The 14,809-nt window shown below is 49.5% G+C and overlaps 1 protein-coding gene across 1 annotated transcript in view; it reads left to right on the top strand.

Annotated features, from left to right (window-relative positions):
* Positions 1 to 14,809, top strand: part of HYDIN (HYDIN axonemal central pair apparatus protein) — a 427,037-nt gene that overhangs the window by 28,114 nt on the left and 384,114 nt on the right. Inside the window, exon 4 of the mRNA XM_073307159.1 lies at positions 3,013 to 3,132. Coding sequence (XP_073163260.1) covers positions 3,013 to 3,132 — 120 coding nt within the window. The remainder of the gene's footprint in view (positions 1 to 3,012; positions 3,133 to 14,809) is intronic.

Genomic DNA, 14,809 nt, shown 5'->3' on the forward strand with positions numbered 1-14,809 from the left:
TGATAGGTCGGTTGAGAGCTGCGAACCCTTCCCCTTGCTACCTGTGGCCCCACACATCATCTTTGGGGGCCATCTTGCCCTATTCACCCACAATTGGGACAAGATCACCATGGACTGTGAGGTCCTGGAGATAATCCACTATGGACACTCCACAGAATTTCTTTTGTTTCCCTCACCCCCCAGACACCTCCAGGGGACCCTACCAATCAATGCCTTCTCCAACAAGTGGCCGAAGCTCTTCTCGCAAAGGGTGCCATAGAGACCAAAGGCTTCTACTCCTCTTACTTCCTCATCCCCAAGAAGGGTGGAGGTGCTGCCCCATTCTAGACCTGTGCATACTAAATAGCTTTATCCGAAAGTCCGAATTATGTATGCTGATGCTGGCTTCTATTATCCCCTTCCTCTCCCGCCCCGGGGCCTGGTTTGCAGCCCTTGACATGAAGGATTGTATTCAGGTTACAGGGAACCAGATGAACTAATTCGGATGGGGCCAGGCACTATTTGTGTCACCAGGCGTCAGGCCAAGATGAGGACACTGGGAATTAGGCAGGTCACAGTACATAGGGCTGGGCAAGCGTTCCAGGCAGCAGCCAGGTAGAGCCCAGTTGTGCAGATAATTTCCTGTGCCTCCCTTTGGGTTTAAATAGGAGCTCTGACCAATCCGAGGTCCCATTGTTTCACCAATCAGGGCCTAGGGGAGGCCTCACTGATATAGCTTCAGGTTTCATGGTCTCGCCGCTAGGTTGTTTAGTACCAAGCTGCTGAGTGAGACAGGGAGGTGAACTTCAGGGTCATGATACCATGGAGGTTGCATAGGGGAATGCCCCTCTGACAGCGTGGAGGCATGCTCAGCAGGATAAACATTTAAATTTGGTTTCTTGCTCAATATTTAATACCTATTCCAAGAGGATACATTACTGAAGTGCTCTACAGAGCAGAAAATCCCCAGCCAAAACCTGTAACAAATTGGTTGAGAACTATCCTAAATAGCACAGGAAACTTGGAACATATCCAAACTCCAGGGGCCGGAAATAGTTGACAGCACACACTGACAATCCTCCCCCACCTGTGGATGAAAACCTGGCCCCACTACAGTCAATGGCAAAACTCCCATCGACTTGAGTGGGCCCAGGATTTCATCATGCAGGCCTTCTCAGTCTGGACCAGTGGTTTTCAACCTGTAGTCTATGGGTCTGCAGACCATGTCAGAGATTTCCACAGTGGTCTACACCTCTGTTATAAATATAAAGGGAAGGGTAACCACCTTTTTGTATACAGTGCTATAAAATCCCTTCTGGCCAGAGGCAAAACCCTTTCACCTGTAAAGGGTTAAGAAGCTAAGGTAACCTAGCTGGCACCTGACCCAAAATGACCAATGAAAGGACAATGTCAAGGTTTCTTCCCCACTCTGAATTTTAGGGTACGGATGTGGGGACCTGCATGAAAGACCCCCTAAGCTTATTCTTACCAGCTTAGGTTAAAAACTTTCCCAGGGTACAAACTTTGCCTTGTCCTTGAACCGTATGCTGCCACCACCAAGCGTGTTAAACAAAGAACAGGGAAAGAGCCCACTTGGAGACGTCTTCCCCCAAAATATCCCCCCAAACCCTACACCCCCTTTCCTGGGGAGGGCTTAATAAGAATCCTTACCAATTTGTACAGGTGAACACAGACCCAAACCCTTGGATCTTAAGAACAATGAAAAATTAATTAGGTTCTTAAAAGAAGAATTTTAATTAAAGAAAAGGTAAAAGAATTACCTTTGTAAAATTAGGATGGTAAATACCTTACAGGGTATTCCAGAAGGAATTTTATAGCACTGTATACAAAAAGATGGCTACTCTTCCCTTTATATTTATTACAACCTCCATTTGAAATTTTTTAGGAGTCTACAAATGAAAAAAGGTTTAAAATCACTGGTCTAGACTCAAGGAGTACTTGTGGCACCTTAGAGACTAACCAATTTATTTGAGCATGAGCTTTCGTGAGCTACAGCTCACTTCATCGGATGCATGAAAGCTCATGCTCAAATAAATTGGTTAGTCTCTAAGGTGCCACAAGTACTCCTTTTCTTTTTGCGAATACAGACTAACACGGCTGTTACTCTGAAAACTGGTCTAGACTCAGATGTCCCTCGAGGGTCTTGGCGCAGGATGCCTCCTTATTAGACTGTGGAGATGGTACCTGCCTGTCGGTGCAAGGGCAAGCACAGTCAAATTAAAATATTTAGGGCTAACCTAAGAATCTCCACTGAATATGTGCTGCTTTGCCCCACAACCCCCTGCTCTGTGTGTCAGTGCACATTCCTCGGCATGCTCAAGGAACAGCGTGAAATAACACAGGTTTGAAAGGACAAAGTTGAGTATTCCTCGCTCTGGTTTAAAACTCACTAGAAAAGATTATGTAACCAAAGTTCTGTCCTCATTCAAATCCTCCAGGGACACCAAGGTAATGTGAAATCATATAGCCTTGTCTTCTGTCATCTTTTGCTGAACTCTGAACAGCTGCTGCATTGCTTCTCTTGGTTGCCTTCCTTACTGACACTAAAACTCTCTGCTCTCTAGTCTCCTGGGCCAGATCTTCAAAGGTATTTAAGCACCTTACTCCCATAGGATCCTCCCAGATCCTCAAAGGCATTTAGGCACCTAACTTCCATGGGATCCTCAAAGGCATTTAGGAGCTTAATTCCCATGCCTTACTCCTATGCCAGTTAGGCATTTAAATATCTGAGGATATGGACCCTGATGTCTTTACCTCAGGGTGAGTGCAGGCTATAAAGTTAATGGGCAACAATCATCCCTACAGTATCTCCACTGGGGTCCTGATGTAAATTCATTGATCTCAGTTACTCCATGGTTCTTTTGGGGAGTGTTCACTGCAAACCTTATATAATTGCTCATAGAGATGGTCTAGATTGCATCCTGTTAAAGAGCAATGCAGAATTTGCATTCATGACCCCATTCCTCCAAGCATTTCTGTGTCCACTTACTGAGTGTCTCTTTACATCTTTAGTTCTCTTCAGTTGACCTGGAGCAGAGCTTGTTTCAGCCCTTCCCATCAGAGGTGGTATTTCAGAACTATGCCCCTTGTGAGATCTATGAAGTCCCGCTGATTCTGAGGAACAATGACAAGGTAAGAGCCATCACTTGGACCTTTACCAGTCCATGGTGTTGTCTAATTTCTATAGGTTTTGTACTGCACTGATCACTGTGTTATTAGCTCAGTGTTGGAGCACGGCCTATAATAAGATGCTTCTGATGGCTATAGTTACAAAGTGACTGTAACCTACCAGCAGAATTTGTGCCCCTAAGTGCCTGATGCTTCAGTGTGTAGGACACACATTTTTCTGCAAGCTAAAATTCTGATTTATTCATGCAAATGGATTTTGCACCCGTATCCCGGGTACTTAGATGTTTAACTACTGCACTGGCAGGCATAAATGCCAATTGACATTGAAAGGTTTCATGTGAAGGTGTGAGCCTGAAAATCAAACTTTCAGACTGACTAGGTCTAATCTTTCTCATTTGTGTGACCTGCTTTGTGACTGTGTCGCCTAAGGGGGATAATATTTCGATTAGGATCCAAATTAGGTTTACTCTGGGATAAGAGGCCAAGGCTGAGTTAGGGCAAGGTTTGCATTGATGGTGCCAAAATCTGATGAATTGTTCTGAACTGGGGTCCAAATGTCGCTCTGGTGGAAGGACATGCAAGCTCATTGTCTTCATTGGGGGCTGTTCCTCTGACACCAGGATTGGAACAGGCCCTGGGACTGGGAGAGGAGTGTCTTTCTGCTATTTGGATCTAGAACTCAAGCCAAAGGCGCAGATTTGGTGTGGGGATAGACTCAGAACCACCTTTCCTCCTGAAATCCAAAGGGAACCCATTCTTAGGGTTTGGTTTTGGCCTGTCCTTGCTGTAGCTGCCCTGGACAGTGAGAAAGTACCATTTATAGAGTAGTGGTAAGCAGGTCCCTGCTTCCTTGATGAAGGGCCTTATCCTTTGATGTGCCAAGTGCCCATTTTAATGTCTTTTTAAAGCTCACCTCTTCCTTTTCGAGGCTCATTTTGTCCTCCTTTTTGGTCCCCTTTGTTGACATGGGCCTTGACAGGAAGTGCAGGACATTTAGGCTTGCCATGTGATGAACTGAAAGAACAGTTTCCTGCTTGCTGATAACACTCACCCATACACCTCTCATTCCATAGACTCCACTTAGTCTCTGCTTGAACCATGCAGATGGGCCTTGTCTGAACCCAGGGAAGATGGAAGTCTTGGGAGGGGTTCTTGGCTCGCTCCTTTTTGTGTCCCTGCTCATGGAGGGGTCTGTTCCAAAGGAGTTAACCCAATTAGGAACCATTTTTGGCGATGTCCTTCCTTTGGAGAGCTATGTTTCTAAGGTGGTGCCAGAGTGTTTTGGGCTTCAGCCTTGCACATGCTGTGGCCTTCTCTGTCCTGCCATGGCCAGGGAACAATAGCACGAGCCCTTGTGGCCAGAAGGCTCAATTCCTGCCAGTAATTTCCTCTTCGCAGTGTTCCCAGCAGGACTTCTCTGCTACTCACAGCTAGTGTGTAGCATGCCTGACTGATCAGCCGTACTCTGACTACACCCACCACATGTTCCGTGCCTGCCTACTAAGTGATTGTCAAGGTTCCTTCCCCACTCTGAACTCTAGGGTACAGATGTGGGGACCTCCATGAAAACCTCCTAAGCTTCCTTTTACCAGCTTAGGTTAAAACTTCCCCAAGGTACAAATTAATTTTACCCTTTGCCCTTGCATTTCCACTGCCACCACCAAACTTTATCTGGGTTTACTGGGAAACGTAGTTTGGACATGTCTTTCCCCCCAGAATCCTCCCAACCCTTGCACCCCACTTCCTGGGGAAGGTTTGGTAAAAATCCTCACCAATTTGCATAGGTGACCACAGACCCAAACCCTTGGATCTGAGAACAATGAAAAAGCATTCAGTTTTCTTACAAGAAGACTTTTAATAGAAGTAAAGGAATCACCTCTGTAAAATCAGGATGGTAGATACCTTACAGGGTAATAAGATTCAAAACATAGAGAATCCCTCTAGGCAAAACCTTAAGTTACAAAAAAGACACACAGACAGGAATAGTCATTCTATTCAGCACAGTTCCTTTCTCAGCCATTTAAAGAAATCATAATCTAACACATACCTAGCTAGATTACTTACTAAGTTCTAAGACTCCATTCCTGTTCTGTCCCCAGCAAAAGCATCACACAGACAGACACAGACCCTTTGTTTTTTCCCCCTCCCGCCAGCTTTTGAAAGTATCTTGTCTCCTCATTGGTCATTTTGGTGAGGTGCCAGCGAGGTTACCTTTAGCTTCTTAACCCTTTACAGGTGAGAGGATTTTTCCTCTGGCCAGGAGGGATTTTAAAGGGGTTTACCCTTCCCTTTATATTTATGACAGTGATGGATTGGCATGAACCAAGAGCATCCTGCCTCTGGTCAAGACCTTTTTTAGCCTTGTTCTTTAGATGCTGTAGCAGTGTGAGACTCACCCCTGTGGCACCTCCTGCTGGTCGTCCAGGGAATTAGTGTTCCAGCCTCCGGAGCGCCCTCTGCAGGCCGGTGTCCTGCTTGCTGCTGGCCCCCATGTCCCTCCCGGACCCCGGTGCCCCTTTTACCCAGGGTGCTTCCCCCTGGCAGTACCTCCACAGATCTGGGTCTCACCTCCCCCAGGGAATCCCCACCCACTATCCCCACCTCACCTCAGTCTGTTGCCACTGCCAGTCATCAACTAGCCCCCGTTCCCTGAGGCCGACTGCAGTGTAAACGCCAGTCGTCACAGGCAAGAGGGGTTTGGACCTGCTGCCTTTGCCTACCCCCTCCAACCCCAGTATCTATTTAGCCTTATTCTAGGCCTGCAGCCTGGGGAGTTTCCAGGCCGGAGCTCCCCAGCTCCTCTAGCCTTCCCCCAGCCCTGCTCCACCTCAGGTACTCTCTCAGCTTCCAGGCAGTCAGGTCCTTTTCCCTCAGCAAGCTAGAGGGAGAGTCCTCTCAGCTCCTGGCTTCACTGGCCTTTATAGGGCCCACTGGGTCCGTTTGGGTCGTGGCCCCAGCTGCGCCTACTCCACCAATCAGCCCAGCTTTTCCCCTGTCCCAGCCCTCTCCCAGGGCTGTTTTAAGCCCTTCAGGGCAGGAGCGGGTGACCACCCTGCAACAGGAAGGAGGGTCAGTCTGCTCGGGCTGCCCTGCTGGCTGGAGTTCTCTCCCTTCTTGGGCTGCTGCTGCCACTGCTGCGGAGTGAGGGGGGGTATTGCCGGCCCGCCCCCTCCACCCTCCGCCTCCGGAAGGAGAAACTAGAACCCCACCATCGCTACCATCTATGGGTCCTTCCTGCCTGGCTGGCTGATTGCTGCTCACTGCTGCTCCTGTGGGAACCGCTGCTGCCGGTGAGGAGGAGCAAGAAGAGGACTCCCGCAGAGGGACATTGTTGAGAGGGTTCATTCACAAACGGAGTGACTTTTGACATCTCTGCTCTTCGGGGGCGGGGGTGACTTTATTGCTGCTGGGGGGAGCAAGAGGAAGAGGCGTGGAGCCCTCCTCCTTGCCCATCTGCTCCCAACCTACCACCACCCCCAACTACCGCCGCCCCCTCCGTCACCCCACATACCAACCGGACCTGCTCTTCGCCCCTCGACGTGGCTGATTGTTTTCCCCCCCTTCACCACCTGGGACTGTTTGCAGCAGTGAGCGGCAATAGACTGAGCTACACAAGCACATGTGGGCGCACGTGTCTCCTTACCTTGGACCTTCCCTCCCCCCAGCTGCATTTGGCTGGTGGGGTCCCCTCCCTGCTGTGCCCCCCAGTCCCCTGTGCTAGTTTGCCCCCCCCCCCACAGCCAGCCCCGCCTGCTACTTGTTTTGTTCCCCTAGGGGTTCTGCTTTTGTTAGTTTTGCCTCCTCTGCCCCGGCCCTTCCGTGTTTGCTACCTGCCCCGCCCCAAACTTTGGGTTTTAGTTTGGTTGCCTGCCCCTCCCTTTTATTTGTAGCTTCCATTTGTGATATATTTGATAACTTGTATTTGGTCCGGGACCTCTTGGAGCTGGGGTATAGGGATGCTGTGTCTTTTGCCCTCCTGTCCCTGGACCAGGAGAAGGCGTTTGACAGGGTGGACCACGGGTATCTCCTGGGGACCCTGTGGGCGTTTGGCTTCGGTTCCCAGTTCGTGGGCTTTTTCCAGGTGCTGTACGCTGACGCGGAGTGTCTGGTCAGGCTCAACTGGACCCTGACTGAGCCGGTCAGCTTCGGGTGGGGAGTATGGCAGGGGTGCCCCCCTTCGGGCCAGCTGTATGCTCTGGCGATTGAGCCCTTCCTCTGTCTCCTCTGCCAGAGGTTGATGGGGTTGGTGCTTCGGGACCGGAGCTGCGGCTGGTCCTGTCTACATACGCCGACGATGTGCTCCTTGTGGTCCAGGACCCGGACGACCTGGTGCGGGTGGAGGCCTGCCAGGCCGTTTACTCAGTGGCCTCCTCCACCCGGGTCAGCTGGGTCAAGCGCTCTGGCCTGGTGGTTGGGGACGGGTGGCAGGCAAGCTCCCTCCCACCTGCGCTTCAAGCCATCCAGTGGGGCATGGGTCCGCTGCTCTATCTTGGCGTTTATCTATCCGCCACGCATTCTTCTCTGCCAGAGAACTGGCAGGATTTGGACGCCAGGGTGGGTGTGTGACTGCGGAGATGGACAGGACTGTTCTGGTGTCTCTCCCTGTGAGGGAGAGTGCTGGTGCTGAACCAGCTAGTCCTGTCCATGCTCTGGCACCGGCTCAACACCCTGAGCCTGGCCCCGAGGATCCTGGCCAGGCTCCAGAGGATGGCTCTGGAGTTCTTGTGGCTGGGGCTGCACTGGTTCTCTGCAGGGGTCCTGAGTCTCCCTTGGAGGAGGGAGGACAAGGCCTGGCCTGCCTGCGCAGCCAGGTCCATGTCTTCTGCCTCCAGGCCCTGCAGAGACTCCTTTATGGTGCAGGTAGTCCGGCGTGGAGCACGTTGGTGCACGCCTTCCTCCGCCACCTCTGAGGGCTCCGATACGACCAGCAGCTCTTTTTTCTCCATCCGAGAGGTCTCCCGCGAGTCCTTTGTGGCCACCGAGGGGGCGGACCTCCTCGCGGAGCCCCTGCTACACAACCTTGATCTACGTATGCAGGTGGCAGAGTCTCCCTCGGTGCATCGGAGGTTGGTCCTGGCAGAAACCACCAGAGTCTGAGACTTCCTGGACTACGACAGGGGGGACTGGGTGGTGCCCTGTGTGCTCGGTCGACACATGGGGCTTTCCACCCTTCTGACCCCTAGGCACGTACTCCAGGAGGTGGAGGCCGCCTTGTCACCTGATTCTCTCGTTTTCCTGCGGCGAGCCCTGCGAGAGGGTGCTCTCCACCCACCCCTCTCCCCTGGCCCTCCAGACATTTTTCTTCGGCCCCTGTTCCACGAGGCCCCCCCCGGCCTCCCCGTTCCCACACTCCGAGCCAGCTGTACACCCTGCAGCCAGTCTGGTTTCGAACCGCACCCAGAAACCATCTGTACATACTTGTACTCCACACACTGCACTTCCTCACCCTCGTGTCCCGCCCCGATGGGACCTTTCCACCTCAAGAGGGTGAGGAGCCCCGGTGGGCCAGCCTTTATTCCACCTTGGACCCACGGACCTTCGGGGACATAGGTTGGTGGCTTCTTCATGGAGCCATGAGCATGGGCATGCACCTGGCGCGGTTCACCCCTATACCCGAGGCCTGCCCCTTTTGCGGCGAGGGAGAACCTGGCACACGCCTATCTTGAATGCACCAAGTTGCAGCCCCTATTCCGGCTCCTCCAGAACCTCTTGTTGAGGTTCTGGCTGCACTTCTCCCCGCACTTGTTCCTCACGAACAAGGTCAGCTCCCAGACTACTGCCCTGGGCAGCACAGCATGGGGAGGAGGTGGCCAGCCCTCTGTGGAGAAAGAAGTGGTTCGGGACTATTTAGAAAAGCTGGACGTGCACAAGTCCATGGGGCCGGATGCGTTGCATCCGAGAGTGCTAAAGGAATTGGCGGCTGTGATTGCAGAGCCATTGGCCATTATCTTTCAACACTCATGGCGATTGGGGGAAGTCCCGGATGACTGGAAAAAGGCTAATGTAGTGCCAATCTTTTAAAAAAGAGAAGGAGGAGGATCCTGGGAACTACAGGCCAGTCAGCCTCACCTCAGTCCCCTGAAAAATCGTGGAGCATGTCCTCAAGGAATCAATTCTGAAGCACTTTGAGGAGAGGAAAGTGATCAGGAACAGTCAGCATGGATTCACCAAGGGAAAGTCATGCCTGACTAATCTAATTGCCTTCTATGATGAGATAACTGGTTCTGTGGATGAAGGGAAAGCAGTGGACGTGTTATTCCTTGACTTTAGCAAAGCTTTTGACACTGTCTCCCACAGTATTCTTGCCAGCAAGTTAAAGACGTATGGGCTGGATGAATGGACTATAAGGTGGATAGAAATATGGCTAGATTGTCGGGCTCAACGGGTAGTGATCAATGGCCCCACGTCTAGTTGGAAGCCGGTATCAAGTGGAGTGCCCCAGGGGTCAGTCCTGGGGCCGATTTTGTTCAATATCTTCATAAATGATCTGGAGGATGGTGTGGATTGCACACTCAGCAAGTTTGCAGATGACACTAAACTGGGAGGAGTGGTAGATATGCTGGAGGGTAGGGATAGGATACAGAGGGACCTAGACAAATTGGAGGATTGGGCCAAAAGAAATCTGATGAGGTTCAACAAGGACAAGTGCAGAGTCCTGCACTTAGGACGGAAGAATCCAATGCACCACTACAGACTAGGGACCGAATGGCGAGGCAGCAGTTCTGCAGAGAAGGACCGAGAGGTGACAGTGGACAAGAAGCTGGATATGAGTCAACAGTGTGCCCTTGTTGCTAAGAAGGCCAATGGCATTTTGGGGTGTATAAGTAGGGGCATTGCCAGCAGATCGAGGGACGTGATCGTTCCCCTGTATTCGACATTGGTGAGGCCTCGTCTGGAGTACTGTGTCCAGTTTTGGGCCCCACACTACAAGAAGGATGTGGAGAAATTGGAAAGAGTCCAGCGGAGAGTAACAAAAATGATGAGGGGACTGGAACACATGACTTATGAGGAGAGGCTGAGGGAACTGGGATTGTTTAGTCTGTGGAAGAGAAGAATGAGGGGGGATTTGATAGTTGCTTTTAACTACCTGAAAGGTGGATCCAAAGAGGATGAATCTAGACTATTCTCAGTGATAGCAGATGACAGGACAAGGAGTAATGGTCTCAAGTTGCAGTGGGGGAGATTTAGGTTGGATATTAGGAAAAAGTTTTTCACTAGGAGGGTGGTGAAACACTGGAATGTGTTACCTAGGGAAGTGGTGGAATCCCCTTCCTTAGAAGTTTTTAAGGTTAGGCTTGACAAAGCCCTGGCTGGGATGATTTAGTTGGGGATTGGTCCTACTCTGGGCAGGGGTTTGGACAAGATAACCTCCAAAGGTCCCTTCCAACTCTGATATTCTATGATTCTCTTTGCACACCTTATCCGTGGCCCCACAAAGTCACAAGACCTCCTCATCAACCTCCTCCTGGCCCTGGCCAAAGTTTCCATCTATAACAACAGGAGGAGGATGGTGGACAAGGGGGTGCTCTGCAACTGTGGGGCCTATTTTTGCTCCTCCGTAGTTTCACGCATCCGGGCAGAGTTCCACTGGGCAGCATCACTAGCTCCCTTGACAGCTTTGAGGAGCGGTGGGCGCTGTCCGGGGTTCTCTGCTCGGTGTCCCCATCCGGTATCCTCGTTTTGAACCTATGACCTTCACTCCGACCCATTTTTCATTAGTTGTCCCCCGCATTTACTTGGTCCCTGGGTCCAGTGGTCCCTCCCTCTAGGTTGGGGGAGGGGCCTTTAGAACCTCCCACGTTTTCCAATACGACCCCGCTAAAGATGTCTACATTCTTTTGGGGGTCCCACCAGACCCCCTGGAGTCAGCAGGTCACCATGCTGCTGTGTGAGGACTCCTAGAGTGTCTCAGTTCATCTTCCCCTGGTCTGCAAATGTTCCATGTTGACATGTGTCTTCTATTTTACTCAAGCATGGCCACAGTGGGGCCCAGCCCTGGTGTCCTCATCCCTGCTTGTTAAAATCAGGATTGTTCACTTGGATTGTGTCTCAAAACAGGGTGATTTCCTTCACACTTATTCCCTCTCTGTAATTAATATGATCTCCTCACATTGATGTAATCCATTTACCAGCCTCTGTCTCTGCATCATTACTCACCTGGGGATGGATGAATCAGCCTCAGCTCAGATAGGCTCTCCTTCCCCTTTGAAGTTGTCATAAATATAAAGGGAAGGGTAAACCCCTTTAAAATACCTCCTGGCCAGAGGAAAAATCCTCTCAGCTGTAAAGGGTTAAGAAGCTAAAGGTAACCTCGCTGGCACCTGACCAAAATGACCAATGAGGAGACAAGATACTTTCAAAAGCTGGGAGGAGGGAGAGAAACAAAGGGTCTGTGTCTGTCAGTATGCTGCTTTTGCTTGGGATAGAACAGGAAAGGAGTCTTAGAACTTTTAGTAAGTAATCAGCTAGGTATGCGTTAGATTATGATTTCTTTAAATGGCTGAGAAAAGAATTGTGCTGAATAGAATGACTATTTCTGTCTGTGTGTCTTTTTTGTAACTTAAGGTTTTGCCTAGAGGGATTCTCTATGTTTGAATCTAATTACCCTGTAAGGTATCTACCATCCTGATTTTACAGGGGTGATTCCTTTACTTCTATTTACTTCTATTTCTATTAAAAGTCTTCTTGTAAGAAAACTGAATGCTTTTTCATTGTTCTCAGATCCAAGGGTTTGGGTCTGTGGTCACCTATGCAAATTGGTGAGGATTTTTACCAAACCTTCCCCAGGAAGTGGGGTGCAAGGGTTGGGAGGATTCTGGGGGGAAAGACGTGTCCAAACTACGTTTCCCAGTAAACCCAGTTAGAGTTTGGTGGTGGCAGTGGATATTCCAAGGACAAAGGATAAAATTAATTTGTACCTTGGGGAAGTTTTAACCTAAGCTGGTAAAAGGAAGCTTAGGAGGTTTTCATGGAGGTCCCCACATCTGTACCCTAGAGTTCAGAGTGGGGGAGGAACCTTGACAGAAGTGTTCCCGATTTGTATGGGGCCAAATCACTGCACCACCTGTGCACCTCACTCAATGACTCTGAAGTCAGCTGACGCTACTAGATGATGTGGAGCTGCTGGGGGTGGGGAATCAGGCAGAGGAGCTTCCTTCCCCTGCCCATAACAGCACTGTCTCAGTCCCGACTCTGTCTGTCAGTCTGTGATGTGGCAGAGGTCCGTGCCACCCTTGGGCTGCTGCTCTTGCATGGGGAAAGGAGAGTTCCAGGTATTGTGTTACAGGAAAGGCTGGGTTGATGGGAGTTGCTGGAGGAGACTTCTCTGTACCCTGTGATTACCTTCAGGGAGATCTTCCTCCCAGTGGCCTCTTCTCCTCTCCCCCCTGACAATCCTGTTTCAGGTTGGTGGGAGTTGTGGGAGGAGACTTCTCCGTACCCTGTGATTACCTTCAGGGAGATCTTCCTCCCACTGGCCTCTTCCCCTCTCCCCCCTGACAATCCTGTTTCAGAGCTGTGAGCCATCTTGAGCCATGTGGCCTGTTCATGCCCCCTGTCTGTCACTCACCTGGGGAGGAATGTGTCTGCTTCCCTCTGGGCCAACCAACAGCATGGCACTGCATACCTGAAGTCTTTCCCCTCCACCCGATTGCCAGTAGAAATAGGGCTGGGCTTAGCCAGACATGCTTGTGGCTGCAAAGCCTCCCCATTGCATGTGGTTGCTATGCACTCTACTCCCCAGACTCTCTCTGGGCCCGGAACTGACCCACAGGTTTTAATGTTAATCTCTTTTGAGAAGTGAGTTAGTAACATATGTATCCTCTGCATTGAACTGACATGTCTTATAAATCACTAAGAGCAAGTACAGGGACTGATTTCCTTCTTACATACACTGGAGTAAAATTAACTCAATGGTGTTAGTGTCCAGAAATGTTCATTTAAATCAGAAATGGGAACAGACTGACTTACTGGCAGCAGTAGAATGCCTTTTAATTGCATGCTTATGAACGAATTTCAGAAGCCCTTTCAGTGCCATGCCTTTTCTGAGAGGAGTAGCTCTGTTTTACCTTTAGAGGGCTCACGATCGCCAGCACCTCAGCTCTTTCCACAGTGTCTGCCGCCTTTGCTTGAAATAACTTTGTGATCATTTTGAGATTTCCCTGAGAGGAGTGGGAGCGGGGAGGCAGTTGAAAGATCTCAGCAATTTTGAACCATTGATTTATAATCAGGACTGAAAATGGAGAAAACGAGGACTTGAAATTTCAGCAGAGAATAAGCTTGCTTGAAGGAGGTGTGTGCCGGAAAGAATCCCATGGGAAAAGATAGTGAGAAGGAGCAAGAAAGGGATCTGAATAAGAAAGTGTTCCAGGAGAAACTATTGTACGCCCCAGGGTTTTGTTTGACATCTGAACAACAAGAAGAAAGTGTGAAAAGTAATCAGAGATCTCGTCCTGCAAGGAAAAGGCATATTAGATATAAAACTTCAGGTGCAAAGAGGATGGAAAAGTGTATAGGAGAGAGTGGAAAGAAAGAAATCCTTCTCTGGTTCTAATGGTACAAGATGATAAATCAGAGGATGAAATGAAGCCTGCCTGAGAGTAATGGCTAATGAGAAGCTCTGCTGTTATGGAGGTAGTAGGAGGCTAAAGGGAACTAGTGTTAGAGAGTGTCCCAGGAGAGGAGAAAGATGCTGTGAGGACCTTAGGGCTACATTCATTTGGTAGTGGAGGAATATTGGCAATATGGCTGAGCCATGACACATGTATTCCCAAAACAAAAGGGAAGGAGCTTCCTCGTGAGATTTTGTATGCTCTACAGTATAATCCCAATTTTAACTTGGGTTGACCCTGCCTGTGTACACTTCTCCAACAAACCCTGCCTCACTTCTCCTCCTTGACCACTTCTCTGCTGCATTCCCTTACACTTGCCCTTTGGAGGACAGGCGTACCATTGCCACAGCACTGCTTCCGAGTGATGTAGATGTGGCAGCAAATGATGTTCATCTTTGCCAAATACCAGCCAGCAGACAAAGCGTTAACTCTTCTTTTTAAGTGGAAAAGAACTTCTGCATAAATATTTCTGCAGCTCCCAGCAAAATGAATAAACGTGTACAGTTGCAACTGGGGAGGTGTACGTTATGGGAGGGAGGGAGTGACTGTGTGAATGAGACAGTGTGGAATTGTTGCTGTTCCAAAACAAATGTGTTTTGGAAGCTAGTGAGACCTCAGTCACTGGACAGCACTTGTGTAATAGGGACCCTGAGACATACTGTAGCATTAACAGTCTTGAAGATTCCACACTCATCTCTGCTGAATTTTAATACCACAGGGATGTTGTTAATAAACCCCCAAAAGATCCCCTTACGTTTTAATTTGACTGTTTTTGTAAATAGTTTTCATTGTATAAAAGTAACAAGACACTTCAGCAGTTAGTTTAGAATGTTTTATCTCTAGTTTTCAGATCTCTGAATTGACAGCTGCAGACAATGCACTTGTGATTATAACTCTGTGCTCTGCTTTGTGAAAATCAAGTTAAAGGCATAGAGTATTCCGAATGTGGCCTCTCTAATCTTTTAAATACAGAGGTGGAATGATTTAGTCCATCTTTATTGCTGCTATTTATACATAGTAAAATTGCTTTCTTTTTCTCTGGCTCTTTCTAAGCAGTGCTTAGAGAGATT

Source organism: Lepidochelys kempii, chromosome 12 (assembly GCF_965140265.1).
Source record: "Lepidochelys kempii isolate rLepKem1 chromosome 12, rLepKem1.hap2, whole genome shotgun sequence".
NCBI lineage: Eukaryota > Metazoa > Chordata > Testudines > Cheloniidae > Lepidochelys > Lepidochelys kempii.